Below are 18,775 nucleotides of genomic sequence, written 5' to 3'. Positions count from 1 at the left end.
TGAAGTGCTGTTGAGCTTTTCATATTCATCCCAAAACTGTTGCTTATTTCAAAACTGTCAAAACGCAAGCCAGGACCTTTAACTCAGGCATCTTTTTGTGGTGGAAAAAAATTGTCTCAGTTCATATCCAAATTCTCTTTGGCTCAGTATCATCTCTCTTGAAAGGAGTCCAGTGTAGTGGAGTTCTAACAAGTATCAGCTATGAGAAAAAAACAGGATATTCATAGCATTAGAAAGGTTGGAGGAGCAGCTAGGAAATCTACTGACATTTTTATTCTATTTCGTACTTATATGGTAGTAAAATAACACATATAAGAAAAATTATTTTGTTTTTTGTTTAATCTGCCTCCCATAAATTTTTTTATACCTAGCAGCATGCCTAAAAACCATTTAAAATTTGGTTTTAAAAACTGCTGAGCATATGCAACAACCTTTAACTTTCCTGGAAAAATCTAGATGTTAAATATTTTTCAAGATGCTTCTTTATCCAAGTTGATGATACAGTCTGCAGTCAATTCATTAGGTACAAAATCAGACTAGGAAATCTAGTGTACCATTCTAAGAAAAATCTTATTCAGTTCTTGTACATTTGATTTCCGCATTGTGCCTTTCAATGTTTTCATCTCTTTTTAATTATAGCATTACACTGATTAAGTGCTTCTACCTTCATTAAACAGAGCAGAAGGTATTGGAATAATAACACTTGAGATAGAGGAAAAAGAAGATCAAGCTGTATTGCTTGATAGTTACTAGGCGTTATAGAAACCACATCAAAGCTCAATCAAGGCAGATTGAGCAGTCGGACCATTCAGTGTGGTGTTTGCTTTTGGCTGCCTTTGTTGTTTTTTTTTCCCTGCAGCATTTAACATCACATTTTCAATTCAGCACTTTTCAATTTAAATTCATGTTATTTAAATTACTTGAGAAGTAACCCGCTAGCACTGTATTGGGTAAGTTTATGTCAATGGTCTTTTTTTTTTTTTTTTTTGCGGGAGTTTTTGTTCAGTTGGTTGGTGATGGGTTTTTTTGTTGGTTTTTTGTTTTTGTTTTTTTTTACTAAGTTCTTACAACTAAGCAGTTACATTTTTGCCTTTCTTTTGTTCTGAAACTACATGATTAGGGGTAGGTTAGAGACACAAATTAAACTGAAGTGGGGGCCTGGTAAGTGTAGAAGCGGATGAGAAATGGAGGGAGTTGTGAATCAAGATAAACAGAACAGTTTAAGATTTACTGACTAACCGCCGGCATCACGCGGTGCTTTCTGCGCCAGATAATCCGTTCTAGGGGAGTCATTTCCCAGAGGAATGGGGTTGCGTGATAAATTTTGATTACTGTAAAAGAAGAGAGTCAGGCCTATAACAAGTAATTTAATAACTTACTCAATTTGCAACCCAAAAGGCATAAAGCAAATGTTAAATGAGTCTAATTTGTTTAGGATTTAATAAACCCAAACTTTGGTGTGAGTATTATTGCAGCTCTAGTGCTGCTTTGTTTCTAGTACAGAGGTCAGTGAGGCAAGGATTAGGAACGGAGCACTGACAAGGTTGGGTTTTATGGCTGAACTTGTGATATCTGAAGAAAATTGAATTTTCTGTCTCTTCCCATTCTTGTATGTAGTTTCACAACTTTTTTTTTATCAGATGAACACATGTTTCTGGAGTAGCTTTCACATACCTGTGATGTATTTCAATACCATTTTCCCTGTTGGGACTGTCTGCACATGATCTGCTGTAGGTTTTGTTCCCACTTCTTTATATACCTGCTGCACGTTTGGTCTTCAGTTGTCAGTGACTACGCCTGGTTAGGAGATAACTAATATACTTTTGTTGCTGCTGCTGCTTGCTGGAAGTGCAGAGCTGAAGAAGCCAATCACTTGGGTGATTGAAGGGAACGTGTTTGATTCCAGATCGCAGAGGCACAAAGAAGCAGCTGAATAAGATGTGACCAGTAGTTACTTTCCTACATAAAAATCAAAATGTCATGGTACACTGACTGTTTCCATGGTCAACTATTAGTTCAGGAAAAACTTTGGAGAAAGACTAGTGTCTCAAAATACTATATTTTAATGCCAGTGAAACTCAGTGTGCATTCTTAAGACCTTTCTTGCATTTCATACTACCCAATACAACTTCTGTGCTTTCACTACCTTGCATGCTTTTCCAACCTTTGAAAATATTTCATTTTCCAGAAGAAACATTAACAGGTGGTTTACCAACTTCAGGTAAGAACCACAGCATGGCATGGGAAGGAGCACCCAGCTGCTGTATGAAAGAAGGAAGCTTTTGCTTATTGCAGAATTCATAATTAGGTTTTATTACCAGACACCATGACTGCTGCTTGGAAGAAATAAATAGTCATCGTGTTTGGCATCTTGACAGATAGACAGATTTTACCATATAGCACCAAAGTTTTCTGGTAGAGGAAGAGCTCTTCCTGCCTCCTGATTTGCTGCCCATACACAAAAGATGTAGAGCAGTAAGGAGCCTGTACGCTGTTTTGAGTGCAGGGGAAAAAAAGCCAGAATGTGGCAGTGGTGCAGTGTCTTCAGACCAGCTTCTGACATTGCTTGAAAAACAGTTGCTGGAAGGTCAGTGATGACTCTGTGTTTTCTTCTCTGTTCTGTGATCCTGTCAGGGTGTAATTCTAAAGCAGTTTTGTCATCACAGCAAAACTTTCATTATTATTTTTTAGTCTAAGCAGTCTACATGGTATAAGTACACTCTCTCATCCTCTTTTTTCCCCCTACCAAATGTATTTGTTTTTTTGTTTTGTTTATTACATTTGTTTTTCAGTATCTGTACCCTACCCCAGTTATTAGTCAGGTACGAAAGAAATAACATTTTACTGTAATATTTGACAGGGACAAAGGGGTGGTGTTTGAACTGAATAGCAACTTCAATTGCATTTAGATAACTTGGAAAGCTTCAGTATATAGACTGGAAGAAATCAAAAGACTGCGTTTTGGCTTACAGTACTGAGAAGCACTGAGTGTGGTTTCTGCTGCTGTCCATTGAGAGCATATGAGCTGTTTTCCACTGGTTCCATCTGCCTTGCACACAGGCTGCTCAGCAGTCAATGCCATGTGGGACTGTTTTTTTCAAGTACATGTTGTTTAATTTCTTTCTGTCACATGGTTCTCTAACCACAAGCTGTTTTTAAGCCATCAGGACCAGGCCACTTTCCAGATGCCAAGCATCTGGACTCTGGATCAGCATGAGCTGGAACCTTACCTTCATCCATATAAAGCAACCATGTGTGCTGTTGTTCCTTGGGGATTATTTTAGGCTATACAAGTTGGTTTAGGAGTAGACAGTGCTGGTTTTTGCACTATGCTTGTTCCCTTGATTTTGCTGTCATACCCACAGTCTGAGCTTGCTGTTTGATGCTGGGTACACAAGCTTGGCCACTGTGTGAACATTTGAAGTTCTAAGCACAGAAATTATATTGTGATGGCAAATTTAATCTATTTAATCATGTTGACATCTTCTGTTTTCATCACATGCATGTGTGCGTGTGTATATAAATATACTTAAATTTAACTTTTGTTGTCTTTGTCTAGCAAAAGTTTGCTGCTGTTATTAGGAGTTAAGTGTTGTTGTGAAAGGCTTTGTCTCTGCTGATCTTTCTCATTTTGCTGTCAGGGGTTTTTCGGCATCTATGAACTTTTTCAGTGTGCCATACAACTAATACTGCAGTATAGAAGTTACTGTTGAATAACAAACCAATTAGAATGTTTTGTGTACAGGATGAACAAGAGTAGGGTGAAAGTGAAAGTGCTTTCGACTGTCCTAAACCTACTGGGCATTGTTGTTGTTTTTCACCTTTGCTTCATACAAATTGAGAAGTCAGATTTTATATCAAAGCCATTCTTCAAAATAGAGAATTAGAGATAGATTCAGAATTCAACTATAGCCTCAAGGCTTCAAGGTGTTAAGGCGCCAACACATTTTCTATCCAGTGGCACATTTATGGGCCAGGAGACATTTTAGTGATTACAACAGTGTTTAAGGGAGGGGGGAAAAATTCAACTGCATTTAAAAATGTTAGATGTTTTTTGGTGAAAATTGTGCTGTGAACCAGAAAAGCATTCTATTGAAAACAGAAGTGCTGCCCTTGAGGGCTAGTATGACAAGATGAAACAAGTCAGTGATTGTTGTTCTTTTGCTTGCTGCTTTTTTTTCTTTCTTTAGTGGACATGGAACTCACTGGAATTCTCCTCTCTCTAGGTGGTTTGTTCTGGATGCAGAAACAAGGGATCTGGTCTCAATACACACTGATGGCAATGAGCAGCTCTCAGTGATGCGCTATTCAGTAGGTAGGCAGACGTGCATTCAGAGTAACTGTGTGTTTTAGTTTCTGTTCAATGAGATGTTTTTTGTTCTCTTAAGCGGTGTTCAACTACTCTCCAGTCACTAAAACAGACAGAGATTTGAAAAAAATAAACTGCATTAATACCTGGATAATAAGCATAATAATGAATGAATAATAATATCTGTTTATTTGACTGTGTATTTGATTTTTGTATACTTAATCTTGGAGTTTTGTAACAGCAGACATTGTAGTCTCCCTTCCCAGCCTTTCCTTCACGTTCATCTGTTCTGTTAGCTTTGCTCCCAGAAAAATTAAGAATTCTCATTTAAAATAGTTGGCGTGTTAACAGAAGAGGAAAAAGCTACATATTAGCATTCAGTCTATTCAGGCTGTAAATAGGCTGGGAAATAACATTTTAGTAACCTTCTTAGTTAATTTTTCAGGCTTAGTAATACAAAACCATAAAACTATGTTTAGACCTGTCTGACACTCAGAGAGCTGTTTGTTAAATATGTACTACGTGATTACACGTACTACAAAACAGTACTGAGTCTCTTCCCTTGGAGGTTACATGACAGATCAGCAGAGGAATTCTCTGTTAAAACTGAGTAGAAGAAGAATCTCCTAAATCTGTTTCTTGTTTGCTTTTGGATAACATGCAGTGTCAGTGAGTAAAATGCTCCTCTGCTGCTGCCACTTCTGCCAAGCACAGTAATTTATTTCAAACCACTGTTGTTCATCGATGCTACAGAGGTATTTAATTGTGGCTCAAGGCAATCTTGACCACATTAACCATCTTTTTTTTCAAATGCAGGTAACACTGATTAAAAAACTACTTAAAATGACTGTATGATCCACTTGCTATTTAGACCTTAATTAGTGCTAATTTATGTGCAATCCACTTTCCCCTATCCCTCTAAAAAAAAAAAACACCAACCCTATAAATTTGGAATAAATGCTGTTCTTCATTTTTAGTAACACAGAAAACTCAAGCCTGCCTTCTGTCAACGGTTTCCTGAAATGTAGTGCAATCTGAGGATTTGTACTTTGTCCATTGGACTTTAATCAAAAAGAGCAAAGGCGAAAGGATTTGTCCAAAAAACTTATTCTCAAAGTAAAAAGATACTAACTGAAAACCAGTATAAACAGTTACGTATCCTTAAATACCATTTGAAAGCAAGGGCTTAATTGAGACAATTGTCTTAGTGATAAATTTGAAATTGTTAAAATTTGAAGAAGTTCTGTTAATTTATATCAAATATTTTAATTTTCTGTTGTAGATGGCACCTTACTTGCAGTTGGATCCCATGACAACTTTATTTACCTCTACATAGTGACAGAAAATGGAAGAAAGTATAGCAGACATGGAAAATGCACTGTAAGTTTTGGAGCAAATATAATCAATTCTTTTTGTATTTTGATGTTATATGCAAGCTAAGATTTTAAGCAGTGGCACAAAAAGAAAATCTCTTGATTGATTTTTTCCACTTTTAATTTTTACATCTTTTTCAGCACTTGGTTAATTTTAAACTTCATTCTAATGCATACTGCAACTGTTAGTTTTCAGGTGAACACCTATGCATCAAATTGCCCAGGCTATTAAGTGTTCTTTGAAATGGGAAAATAACAGTAAGGTGCAGAAATGTCTTTTTATTAATATGCTGAAAGTCTTTCTGGGAAAACATTTCATTTGTTTGGGATTATTTTTTCAAAGAATCATAAAATCATCATAGTATCATAGTATCACAGTATCGTGTGAGTTGGAAGGGACCTTAGAGATCATCGAGTCCAACTCCCGGGATTAGAGCCCTTCTGTGTAGCAGAGCAGCATTTCAGCCACTTGCGCCACAGGGGGGATTCGAACCCCAGGCCTCTGGTGTTGCAAGCAGCAATTCTACCACTGCGCCACCGGATTTGGGTTGGAATTAACTTTAAAGACCATTTAGTTCCAACCCACATGCCCCAGGCGGAGATGCTTCCCATAGATCAGATTGTTCAAAGCCCCCATGCAGTGTGACCTTGATGGAGCCAGAGATGGGGCATCCACAGCTACTCTGGGCAACCTGTTACAGTGCCTCACTACCCTCTGAGTAAAGATTTCTTTCTAATATCTTATCTAAACCTTCTCTCTTTTAGTTTACTGCAATACCCTTTGTAATCCTACCCTCTTTTATTTTACGGCCATTACCCCGTGTCCTGCAACTACACTCCCTGGTAAAGAGTCCCTCCTCAGCTTTCCTGTAGACCCACTTTAGATACTGGAAGGTCTCTGCAGAGTCTTCTCCAGGCTGAGCAACCCCAGCTCTGTCAGCCTGGATTGTGTTAGTTCAGTAGGGCCAAGTGCAGGGTCCCACACCTAGACTGGGGCAATCCCAACCACAGATACAGGCTGGGCAAAGAATGTATTGAGGGCAGCTCAGAGGAGAAGGACTTGGGATTGTCAGTTGATGAAAAACTCAGTATGAAAGGGCACTTTCAGCCAAGAAAGCCAGCTGTACTCTGGGCTGTATCAAAGGCAGTGTGCCCAGCAAGTCAGTGAGGTGATTGTACCCCCACTGTTCTGCCTTTGTGAGACCTCTCTTGCAGTACTGCATCCAAGTCTGGGGTCCCTAGCACAAGAAGGACGTGGGGCTGTTGGAGCGGGTCCAAAGCAGGACCAGGAAGACAAGCTGAGCACATGGCCTACCTCTCAGGTCCAGGTCCCTCCAGTGTGTCGAGCACACCAAACTGCTTGATGTCATAGTTCTTGCTATGTCCCTATTGATAAAGGTACTTCTTGGACCAAAGTAGCATTAGATTGATGCAATTTCATTAGAATATATAATTTTGGAGACTGCAAATAAGCACTATTTTCAGCTCATTTTTTTATTACAACATTTGGAATAATACCAATGAATTTCTGGCCCATGGTAAATAAATGCAAGTGTTGTGCAAGTAATGAAGTTTATTTTAGTCCTTACGTTTACGTGATGTCCCAGTGCTAAAAAAGATTGCTTTCAAAAAAGACACGCATTTTTTTCCTTTTCTTTTTAAGTTGTCTAACACCCTGGCTTTGGTTCAGCCCTCTCTCTAGGTTATTGGGAATATTTACAAAATGAACATCTGTTCCTCAGTGGGATTTGTAAATGATATCATAAAACTAGGCTCACATATCAAATGTGGCTTTTGTTGTGTTCTTTTTTAAAGAGTGCATCCCCTCCTCAAAACATTTCTCATGTGTTTATAATCAGTTGGATTTCTTTAGTTTTAAAAATAAAGAACCTTCTCAAGCTGTTTTCTTAATTTGAAAGTGGGTGTGAGAGAACTATAAGCCTAAACTATGCTTTGTAATATGTTATGTTGGTAATCTTTGTTATAGAATTCACATTGGAACCTGCTGGGGGTGGGAAACAGCTGGTTGTTGGCGAGTCCTTTAGTACCACATGTGGTATCTTTGAGAGATTTCCAGTTTCCAGGGCATTTGGCTGAGGACACCCCATACCACCCAGTCCACACTGTTTGAGAACTGGGCATGCTGGGGACTCCTTTGGGGCGCTTTTTTTTCCCCAGCACAGCATTTCACTCCATCACCTATTTTTTAGGTACACAAGATAAAATCACTCAGGACCTCTAATCTTAAAAAGCATAATATTTATCTTGCAAAATGTCCACCAAGTTGTCCAAGTTCTTTGAAGACATGTGAGATCATTTATTTCTTTATACCTTGTTTGTTGCTTTCAAGAGAGAGTGTATTTGTAATTGAAACCAGCATCAACTGGTGTTCAGTCTCCTTGCCCTTTTCTTGTGGGACAGTATTTCAGAGAGCAATTAGTTTGTTGATAATGCTGCTTTATTTCAGCAACAAATGTGTTAATAAGCAGCCTCATAATTCCAGATCATCTGAAAATATTGATCAACTACCAGTTTTCTGTGCACCGAGGATGGTGAAGCTGAGCTAAAATGGAAAGTAACACCCCACTGGAAAGTGTTTCACTCCTTCGCTATCCTTTCTGTCCTTGTGCACCCCAAAACTATTTCAGATATGCAGCTTCTCTTCACATGTCTGTCTGCCTAACATGGGCTGTAAAATTTGAGGTGGGAGAAATAAGCAGTGTTATACTCAGACATGAACAAGAATTTGTGTTTCAGTGCTGATTTCTGTTAACTGTTCTTTTTCAGCCTGAGCAACTGCATGTAGAAGCCAAAATTAGCAGCCTGCTTTCTGCTGAGGCTGAGCTGCTCTGACCCTTCCAGCCCGAGCGGATGACAGCAGCCTGTGAGCTGACCAACTGCATTGCAGGGATACTGGTTGGGTTTTATGCACCCTTGTGCCAGAGGGCCAAAGCCAGCTTTATGTGAAGCAGGGTGGCACCCAGGAGTGCTTGGCACCTGGGGCAGTCCTGGCAATGGCTTGGGTACTGGCACTGTGATCTTTTGGCATTCCTCTGTCATCCAGTAGCCTCACGAGTGACCTCCAAGTAGTATGACTCAGTCCTCCTGCTAGTCAACTTCTGGTTGTTTCTTCCAACTTGAAAACATAGTTTGAATACTTTCAGAAGGATTTTATCTACTGAACCAGCATCAGCTTGTGTATAAGGGCTATATTCCCAGTGTTAGATTTAAATCCCCTTTCAGTCATGGTGAGGCTTTCTGGGGCTCCTGCAGGGGCATGGCTGTGGCCTGTAGCATGTCTCAGCAGTGAGCGGTGGTGATGGCTGCGATCAGAAGGAATTCCAGATTAGCTGAAATGACTGCTTTGGCTTGTGCAGCTGTTTTTCAAGGGCTCCAGTTATGCAGACAGCAACGTGGAGGTATGGGCTAGGTTATGAACTTCCTATGTGTCAGCAGCTCAAGGCTAGCCAGAGCCGTCTGTTAGCAAAGGAGGAGCAAGTACTCTGCGTTTACCAAGAGAGCTGTGGGCTGAAAGCTGTGTGAGGAGCCACACTGAAGTATCTGATGCGCTAAGCTTAGCTTGAATAAATGCCCGTCCTGTAGGTTGTGGACATTTTGACTCTTGTACCACTGAAGTCAGAAACAGACAAACATTTTCAATAGAGAAGGTTTTCATGTGGTCAGATAACTTTGCTAGCCAGAGATAATGTGAGTGAATATGGTCATCGTATGTAAAGGTGCAGAAGAGAGTAAAGCATTGCTACAGCATTGCTTCAGTAGCTACTACTGAAGAAGATTTTTAATAAAAATTTTGATTATTCTTTAAAAATAGTGGCAAAGATATGTTCCAACTCATCACGCAGGGATCGCTTGCTTGAAGGGATTTTCCAGCATGGAGCCCCCTGGCCAATTGCATTGTTCTCTTCCCACCACCCCTAGGAATTTTAACAGCTGCCAAATGTCTGGCAGGATTTAGTAAATGACTGACCAATTCTTTTCCATCTTGGAGTTAGCTTGCAAATTTGAAGGCTTGGAAAATAAGAGGGGGAAAAGAATCCTAGCCAGTACTGCATTTATTTTTTTGTCAAATACCAAGTTTGCCTTTTGATACAGTATATCCTACTCATGACTGCAGTGTAGTTATGTCAATACACAGAAACTAGTTCATAAATAAACCTTAAAGGACAGCTTTTCTCCTAAGCATTTTTGGAGTGTTTTACAGAGAACCTAATGACAGACAGAGCAGGTTATATTTCCACATGTAACCCTGGGAGCAGTCAGCATCTCTTACGCCATGCTGAAGATGAGGTTGACATGGCAGCTGGACCAGCCCATGCTCCAGTGCAGCCCTGTGAGGTACTCAGGAATAGGCAGTGCTGCAGTGCCACAGGACCTTGAGGGAGCTGAGGGGCAATGTCTTCCTGATGAGTAAGGGAGGAGAACGGGCAGCTGTCTGTCATGGAGATAGTGTGATGTTGCCCAGCAGGTGGTTGGGGAAGGGAAAAAAATAAGCAATCTTGCCTTGGAGAGAGGAGCAGAGAGAAGAAATAGAAAAGTAGAATAAGAAAAGAGTGAAATGAGTGTCGTTTCTACAGAAATAAATAAATAAATTATTTTTACCCTTTACAAATATGCAGCTTCTCTGGAGACTCTCTTATCTTTATTCTTAGTATTACTACTGTCAGCAAAAAACCCTAATGCTTAAGTAAAACATTCTACCCAGACACATTTAGTTTCTCCTGCAGCACCAAAGATGGGTATGTAGTGCTTGATGTCTTAGTAACTGCAATCAGGCAAAGGTGTTTTTATTAGGCAGGGTGACCTGTGTAGTATAGGGAGGATGCCATTTGAAGCTGGCATTAATTAGTGAGCGTGCAGTGTAAGACATCGGAGAAACTTTCAACTATGACTGTTGGTCACAGTATCCTAAGTTTTTAAGATAAGCAAAGAGAGAAATAATCTCAAGATGGATGCATATATTTGAAATAATTTTGAATGGATAGTGAAATGAAGTGTTCTGATGAGATCCAAAAGCAATCCCTTGCAAGTTAACTTGCCTTTCTGAATTAGTCATGGTGTATACTTTCTTAATGCAAGTACAAATGTGAGCTCTTCAGTATTTCAGCAGTGTACCTTCTCGAAGTAAATCACACTGTGGTCGAGGCGGGACGACAGTGTTTACCCATGAGGAATCCGCCGTGCCATGGGGAGGCAGGGTGCCCAGCTGCGTGTGCTTGGCTGCTAGTGAGTGTGGCTCTAGGCAGTAAGCAGCCTTTAAAGGAGTGCAAGTAGCTGGAGGTGGGTGGGGAGGTACATTTTTTCCTGCTAACTGTCCCAACCATAGATGCAACTTCTTCTGCTATTTGATTTAAAATGTTTGTTTCATGCTGATGTTAATGCATTCTTCCTTAGGGACATTCCAGCTATATTACACACCTTGATTGGTCCCCAGACAACAAGCATATAATGTCAAACTCAGGAGACTATGAAATTCTATACTGTAAGTATGACGTGAAATGTACTGGAAACAAAAACATGCATTAACTATCACAATATTTAGAAGAATGTGTTTGATTGAGTCCGTGCAAAATGCTCACTGACTAATTTGAACTCTTGTAACCTGATATCTTGATGTTATTCAGAGCTGTGTGTTACCTAATGTCGATGCCAAATATAGCTTACTTCTTTACAAGGTCATAAATCAAGTTAACAGCTTAGAATTTACAGAACAAGTGGCGCTACGTTTTGATGTTGGCTCAAATCTCCATAGATTGAAAATAATATATATTGTTGTCTAATTTGTGTCAACAGTACCGGTTATTTTGGGGTGATAATATCAGCAGGTCTGTGCGTCTGTTCTGTTCTGCTTTGTTGGGGTTTTTTGTTTGTCTGTTATCTTGACTTTGACTGGTGAAGTCAAGAACTGAGCAAAGTAATAATATTACATTCATGAGTTAATGATTATCTTGTTTTCACATTTGTCTTTTTTGTATGTGAAAATATGGATTTAATACATAGTTGTTAGACTGCAGGTTCAACTTGTTTAGTGTATATCAATCTACTCTATTTTTTTATTTAATGTTCATATAGTTTTAATGAGGAAAAAGAGGACTATAGTTCTGTTGCTGCATAGACAAGAAGAGCCAGAAATTTCAATATCTGACATGTTAACATGTTCTTTTTGCTTGTCACTGCTTAGGCTTCAAATCTAGATGGTGCAGTGTCTGACTGTAGGAAAAGGAAGTTTTGGTGGTAATAACTACCTGCACAGGCAAGCAAAGAGCTGTGACCCATTGGCATTGGGCTGGTTTGTTGAAAGATAGACGTTCTGTTGGAAAGCAATCTTTCCTTTCTAGATCAAGTTGAAAAGCTGTCCAAGACTCCTTTGGCAGTAGTTTCTCACCATTTTAAAAGCAGAGTTTATGAATTGTTGACTGATTTTTAGCATGTCCATCAGGCTGGTAGGAAGGAGACATTTGGCTATTACATTAAAGCATTTATTGCATCAAACATTTTGTAGGCTATTCTACCATAGCAGTGGGCTCAAACTGCAAGGAAGTGCATTCGAGGTATGCTAATCTGGAAATGGAAATGAAAATTACTAGGCAAAGCGTCAGGTGTCTAGAAGGTATTGGTGTATCTTCGTCTCTACAGTGCAGTTCCAAGTTGGTCTTAAGATTTGTTAGTATTTCTATTAATTTTGGCATCTTCAAAGAGCATGTGTATAACTGTGAGGCTATATGCTGTAACTCTTAATTCACTTTTATTACAGGGGACATTCCAAGTGGCTGCAAGTTAATCAGGAATCGTTCTGACTGTAAGGATATAGATTGGACGACATACACTTGTGTGCTAGGCTTTCAAGTGTTTGGTAAGTACCATTTCATTTGCTTTTAAGCTACTTGATGCTTTTGTGATTTCTTTCTGGGATGGAAGGGTCAGCCCAAAGAGGCTGACTATTGTACTTCTGTGATACAGAGCACTGGATACTGTAATTGTAATTGATATCTATTAAAGCTTGAAGTGTAGTATTTGATTTTTCTGCTGTCGTTTTAGACTACCATCTTTGGGGAGTTTGAACTAAAGAGCTTACCAGTGCTTTTAAGTGCTCTTATGGAACAGGTAGATTGCTCTTTTCATATGTTGATTGATGAACATTTATGGTGACATTTGGAATAAGAGGAAGACTGTGCAAGTGTAAGATATAGTTTATAACTTAAAATCATGGCAGCACCTTGATAGCTGTAGTAAAAAATGAATAATAGACACTGGTTCTAAAGATTAATAGTGCTTAGAAAGTAAAAGATTATTTACCTAATGATTTATTTCTAAAATGTAGAGAAAAAAAATAGTTTCACAGCTGACAGATATATATTAATAATCTAGTCTAGGACTGTATGCAGCTAGTCCAAGCAGCTCCTGCTGATGGCAGCTCTGTTGACCTTAAACAAGTTGCTTCTCTGTGTTCAGTTGAAAAGTACTGCTTGATCCAGTTTGTGTGAGCATTATGCTGAATGTCTCGCTTCTACCACTCTCTCAGTTGTTCACACTGTAGAAAATGCCAAAAGCAGGTAAATCAGCAGTTTCTTTAGAAGTGAAGGTTGGGTCTACAAATCTTCTCAACTGCCGGGAGTTCATTTTTGAATATCAGTTTATACAAGGAAGAAAAACAATTAGGTAACTTAAGTGCTTTCTTGTAGCTTCTGACAGCTATCATGTATATTTTTAGGACTGTCAGTTGCTTAATGAGCAACTAGTCAAAAGATTAGTTAGCAACTAGTCAAAGGTTTGCAGGTTATTTGGGAGCTAACACTAGTGCTCTTGCGTGGCATAGAAACTAGGTGGAAGGAATCTGGGGACTTCATACACAGGCCTCATGTCTCAAAGTTCCAAAATTCTGAGGCAGAGAAGAGTGAATAAAGTAAATGAGCACAGTGAGGTGATGGGAGGTGCATTTCAGCAGTGGAGACAGCATTGTTGGATCATGCAGGCTCTTGTTCTTCACTGGTGAAAATACATAGCTAGTGTGGTATTAAAAATGAATGTTTTGTAGCTGAGAATTTGCTTTATCAAACAGTATTACTATGCCCTTTATATCTGTTGTAGTTTCCATAGAAATAAGTAGGAGGCATTGCTTTTGGAGCAACCTACATATTTAAACTTACTAGCTGAAATTCATCATGCTTTAGTTTTGTACTGTCTGGTGGTTTGACACCCTTTTCAGAATCCTGTAATTGTGGTGTGGTCCCAGACAAAGGCAAGAATTTTACTGTTAAATCAGACAGTGCAGAAATTTGCTTCTGGCTTTGACACCGGGGTGAGCTGGCTCAGGGATCCAAAAACCTGGGCACTGCTCACTTTGATGTTCAGGAGGAGAGGGCTGAGTTTATGGGATTTAGGCTTTCAGGAGCATGTGTTTTACAGATCCAGCACTGTGGATGGTGTCTGTAGGCACAGGCACTGCACTGTTTTTGGCAGATGAAAGAGGATGGAAGCACACAGTGGAGATGAGAATAGCATCACTCCGTTTTGGCTCACTTTACTATTGTAGTGGCTTAGTGGTATCCTCAGTCTGCACTCAGAGCACTTGAAGTCACTCATTTGTTTACTGCACATTCTCCACTCTTCTCTCTGAGCAGATTATTTTGAGAGGCTTACTGGCCAGCAGAATTTATTAAAATTAAAGTGCAGTTGTTGAAGTCCTATTATTTCAGTGGGTGTTTTTATTTCTTATTTTAAAGTTCTTAAAAACTCAGAACTTGGTCACTTTAATGCCTTAGCTTCCCATGCTTTCAGCTGCATGGAAAGCAAACCCTGCTTTATTATAATAAAACGTTGTCTGGCATTTATAACTGCTCAAGGAATTTTTGAACACAAAAAAGATGTTTAATAGGAGACACAATCTTGAATATCGGTCTTTTTAATCTTAAATTAAAAAGAAGGGGAAATAGCACAGCTGTTTAACACCACCTGACTTAGGTGCTAGCTAAAAATTCAGGAAAATGGTTTGAAGTTCATTTATTCCTCCCATCTGATGACAGAATTTTATATAAGGAATGCAGGAAAAAGTTAAAATTAGTTCATTTTGAGCTACTTGGAAATTGTTTAATATATTTTTCAGATTGAATTCATTGGTGCAAGAGTACTAAAATATTTCTGAATACCTTCCACAGCATTTCATGTCTTTAGTGAATAATATGCCATGTACTCTATTGGCACTGCAATGAACGTGATAAGCTGCCTTTGTTATTGGCCAGGGAAAATAAGTTCTCACTTCGCCCACTGAAGAACTGGGGGGCTGGGGGGGGTGGGGAGGGGGGAGGAAACAACTTTAAAATTGATTTTTTTTTTTGCCATTTTGCTTAAAAAGAAGAAAATGTAGGAGTTTGAAAAGATAAGGTAGTGCCGTGTCTGACGTTTGTTCTGTATAAGCTAGTCAACAGCATGTGCTTTTTATTCCACCAAACCTAGTGATTATAAGGAAGAAGGTTTTTCCATATCTTGTGATGAATATCTTTCTCAGTAAATCAGACACAAAATTCTTCTTGGGGTGGAAAAAAAAAAAAAAAAAAATTGAAGGAAAAAAAATCCTTATAACTCTCAGGTTAATAAAAAAAATTAATCTCAGCTACAAAATCTGGCACCATCAGCATAAATTTCTATTTTACATTACCTTGCTTACTTTTCTTTCAGTTTTTCTCACAGATGTCAATCACCAGTTTCCTTATGGTAATCTCTGAGGTCTTTATTTTTGTTCATACTATAGCTTCACCCCTCCCCAAATTGTTCATCCAACTGCTTTTCATCCAAGCAGTGTTGTTATTCTTTTGTCTAGACATATCAGTGTCTTATTTTTTTACTTAAAAGCATATTGAATTGTACTTAAGCAGTTGACAGCACTTTCATCTATGAAACTTGTACAGTCTGGGTTTCTGTGTAAAATATCATCAATCGTCTCTGTTGAATCATGGAACAACAAAAAAATGACCTCTGAATAATGTACAGTACTTTGGCTTGTTCCATACTTCAGCAGCAGTCTTGCTTTTAAATGCTTATATGTAAGTCAGTGCTGATTTGCCAGTCTAAGCAACAAACTTAATCTTAGAATCAGCCTTAGAGAAGACTGAGGCTTTCACCAGGAAATATATCAAGCCCACGAGGCTATCTGGCCCAGGGTTGAGGGCCTGGGGGTAAAAGGGACTGTGGGAGAACAGCATGAGACTGACAGTGACTACAACATTTAATTCAACACCTGCTCCATTTTCCAATTTATTTTCCTCCTTTTCTTTTGTTAAGCTTGTCTGTCATGGCTGTTTAGATTTTGTTTGATAAATATCTGCTATCCAAATATCTGTGCTTCTCTCTCCTAGGAGTATGGCCTGAAGGATCAGATGGGACAGACATAAATGCTCTCGTCAGATCCCACAATCGAAAAGTGATAGCAGTTGCTGATGATTTTTGTAAGGTCCATCTCTTTCAGTATCCCTGTTCCAAGCCAAAGGTAAGTCTAGACCAGTCTAATCTTATGTGCATGTTTGAATTACATGATGCCTTCCTTTTCAGACACCTGCCTTCAGCCTGGTTATTTTGGAACCAGGCAACCAAATCTTTGAGGACAGCACTGGAGATGAAAGCATGCATTTATCCATTAGTTGGTACATAGTTGGTAACAGTTGGTATAGAAGATTATGCATTAGGGTTATGGGGGGTTGGTTTTTTTGTTTGTTTGCTGTTGTTGTTGTTATTTATGATATGTTAATTTATTTGTGTATATATAGTGAAGTAGCCATATTTTTCCTTAAGCTCTGGAGCAGAGACTCAATACGTTTCTTCAAAGGCCTTAAGTCATAGAAACATTAAGGTTGGAAAAGACCTCTAAGGTCATCTAATCCAATCATCAACCTACCACCAATGTTATCCACTAAACCTTGTCCCTAGGGCATCATCTACATGTTTCTTGAACACCTCAAGGAACAGTGACTCCACCACCTCCCTGGGCAGCCTGTGCCCACTGTGCCTGACCACTCTTTCAGACAAGTTTTTCATAGTATCCAACTTTGGTGTCAAGACCATTACCTTTCAAATAATGTTCTAAATTTGTCCTGAGTTGCAAACATTAAGAAGAAAGGATGTGTTGTGTGGGGAAATCTAAATATCTATTGGTACTTTTATATGTGAATGAAGGGCTGAACAACAGTATTAACTTTAGATTTCAGTATCCTGTGCTCTTGTAATCAAATGTGTGATTTTTCTTTCCTGCTTATTTTACTAGGCCCCGAGTCACAAATACAGTGCTCACAGTAGTCATGTGACAAACGTCAGCTTTACCCACAGTGATAGTCACTTGATCTCAACTGGAGGGAAAGACATGAGTATTATTCAATGGAAACTTGTGGAGAAGGTAACTCTACCACAAAATGACATTGTTGTAGACATCGGTGCAACCAAAGTGCCCATCCCTGCCAGTGAGAATGCTGTACAGTCTCCTGCTCCCCTCCCGCAGCCTTTTAATGAAATGAACCAAACTGAAAGTGTAACTGGCAGCTCTCCAGCCTCCTTGGAGAGCAACTTGGAGCAGTCTGTGGAGGCCAGTGAGGAACAGAGTGAGGAGCAAAGCGATGGGAGCAGCCTGGACCCTGCCGAACCAGGCTACGAGGAGCCCTCCAACGAAACGAGTGAGGAGCACAGCGAGTCCACAGTCACTGAGGAACAGCAGGAGAACTCGCCAGAGTCATAACTCTCCAAGCTCAGATGGTTGTTATTTTCCCTTCGTGTGCGTGCTTTCATTACAGGGTGAGGGTTCAAATAGGCAAAAGTAGCTGAGATTCATGACCACTCCAGCTTTTTGAGTTTCAGTGAGATTTTTAGTCTGAGCTTCAGTTCAATACGTGGAACCATCCCAAGGGCCTGGCTTCGATGGTTTGTATCAAGATCTGGTCAAAGTTAGTAGTGGACATTATCATAGATCCATTGTAGTTCTGAAATTGCTGTTAGGAAGTGGCATGAAATATATACTGGAAAAAAAGGTTAGCTCTAAGAATTAGCTGAGATAGACCACCTTACCTATGTGAAAGGGCTTTCTGAAAGAAGTAAGCTGATGGGAAGCACTGAGCAATTCCAGCTGAGGAGTTACCATGCTGCTTTTTCTAGGTGCGAAGACAAACAAAAACCAAAAAGTTCTTGGTAGGGCTGTTTTCCTTTTTTTCTTAATGAGAAAAATAGAGGAAAAACGACGCAATGATGCCACGTGTATGGCAATGCCTTCTTGATCTAACACATATGCAATTTTCTAACACTACTAATTCCTAGTGGAGTCTGGACATGCTCACAGTTGGTCTGCCCTGGGTGCTGCTAGTTCTAAGGCAAATCCTATTGAGGAATGGTGTCAGCTGTTCCATTTTTATAGGCTACTTAATAACAGACTAACCAAATACTGATGTGTTTCACTTTTCATGACCTGAAAGTTGATTTAAACAGTAGGATCCAATTGTCTCTTCAAAGAATTGCTTTCCTAGAGAGTCTTTACATTGACTTTAATGTGAATGGCAGAGAATGCGTGACAAGAACACAAGTCAGATGGGCTCCAGAGTTAAGCTTTAAGCCTTCAAGCAGAACTTGCTCCATCCGTAGTAGGAGAAAAATACAGTTGACTTAAATTATTAAATTGGTGCTTGGGATTAGTATATTAAGTTGGTAATTTTTTTTCTTAATTTTTAGAGGTAACTCTAAGAATCATTAAACTGCAATCTTTCTTTTTTTTTTTTTTTTAACTCCAGATCCTTTAGCAATGGTGATATAAGCATACAGCAATTTAGATGATGTGATTTTTTTGTTTTCGTTTTCAGACTTGCTGATCTATTTTTGTGACTTTGTTTTTTCCCACCCCTACTCCCCCGCCTCCTCTCTCTCCCCAGGTTGCTGTAAGCCATGCAGCTCTCATGTGGCTATACCTGGCCAGTTACGGGATATCTTGGCATTTGATATGCATTTGGAAAGTAATATTTTTTTTTTAATGAAGTTTGTCAGATAGCTACAGTTTTTTTCTTAAGTGCATACGTTTCCTACTTTAAAAAGATATAGTTTTACTGACAGA

The 18,775-nt window shown here is 39.2% G+C and overlaps 1 protein-coding gene across 5 annotated transcripts in view; it reads left to right on the top strand.

The window, feature by feature from the left end:
* Positions 1-18,420, top strand: part of EML4 (EMAP like 4) — a 144,136-nt gene extending 125,716 nt beyond the window's left edge. For all 5 annotated transcript variants that reach the window (XM_072332257.1, XM_072332259.1, XM_072332258.1 and 2 more), the window contains 6 exons: positions 4,227-4,315; positions 5,592-5,689; positions 11,095-11,182; positions 12,455-12,553; positions 16,053-16,183; positions 16,955-18,420. In XM_072332257.1, the coding sequence (XP_072188358.1) occupies positions 4,227-4,315; positions 5,592-5,689; positions 11,095-11,182; positions 12,455-12,553; positions 16,053-16,183; positions 16,955-17,419 (970 nt within the window). In that variant the 3' untranslated portion in view covers positions 17,420-18,420. The remainder of the gene's footprint in view (positions 1-4,226; positions 4,316-5,591; positions 5,690-11,094; positions 11,183-12,454; positions 12,554-16,052; positions 16,184-16,954) is intronic.
* Positions 18,421-18,775: the final 355 nt, after the last annotated feature.

The sequence above is a fragment of the Excalfactoria chinensis genome, chromosome 3 (genome assembly GCF_039878825.1).
Source record: "Excalfactoria chinensis isolate bCotChi1 chromosome 3, bCotChi1.hap2, whole genome shotgun sequence".
Lineage (NCBI taxonomy): Eukaryota > Metazoa > Chordata > Aves > Galliformes > Phasianidae > Excalfactoria > Excalfactoria chinensis.
Note: the sequence above shows the minus strand (reverse complement) of the source record. Positions and strands in the feature narration are given on the sequence as shown.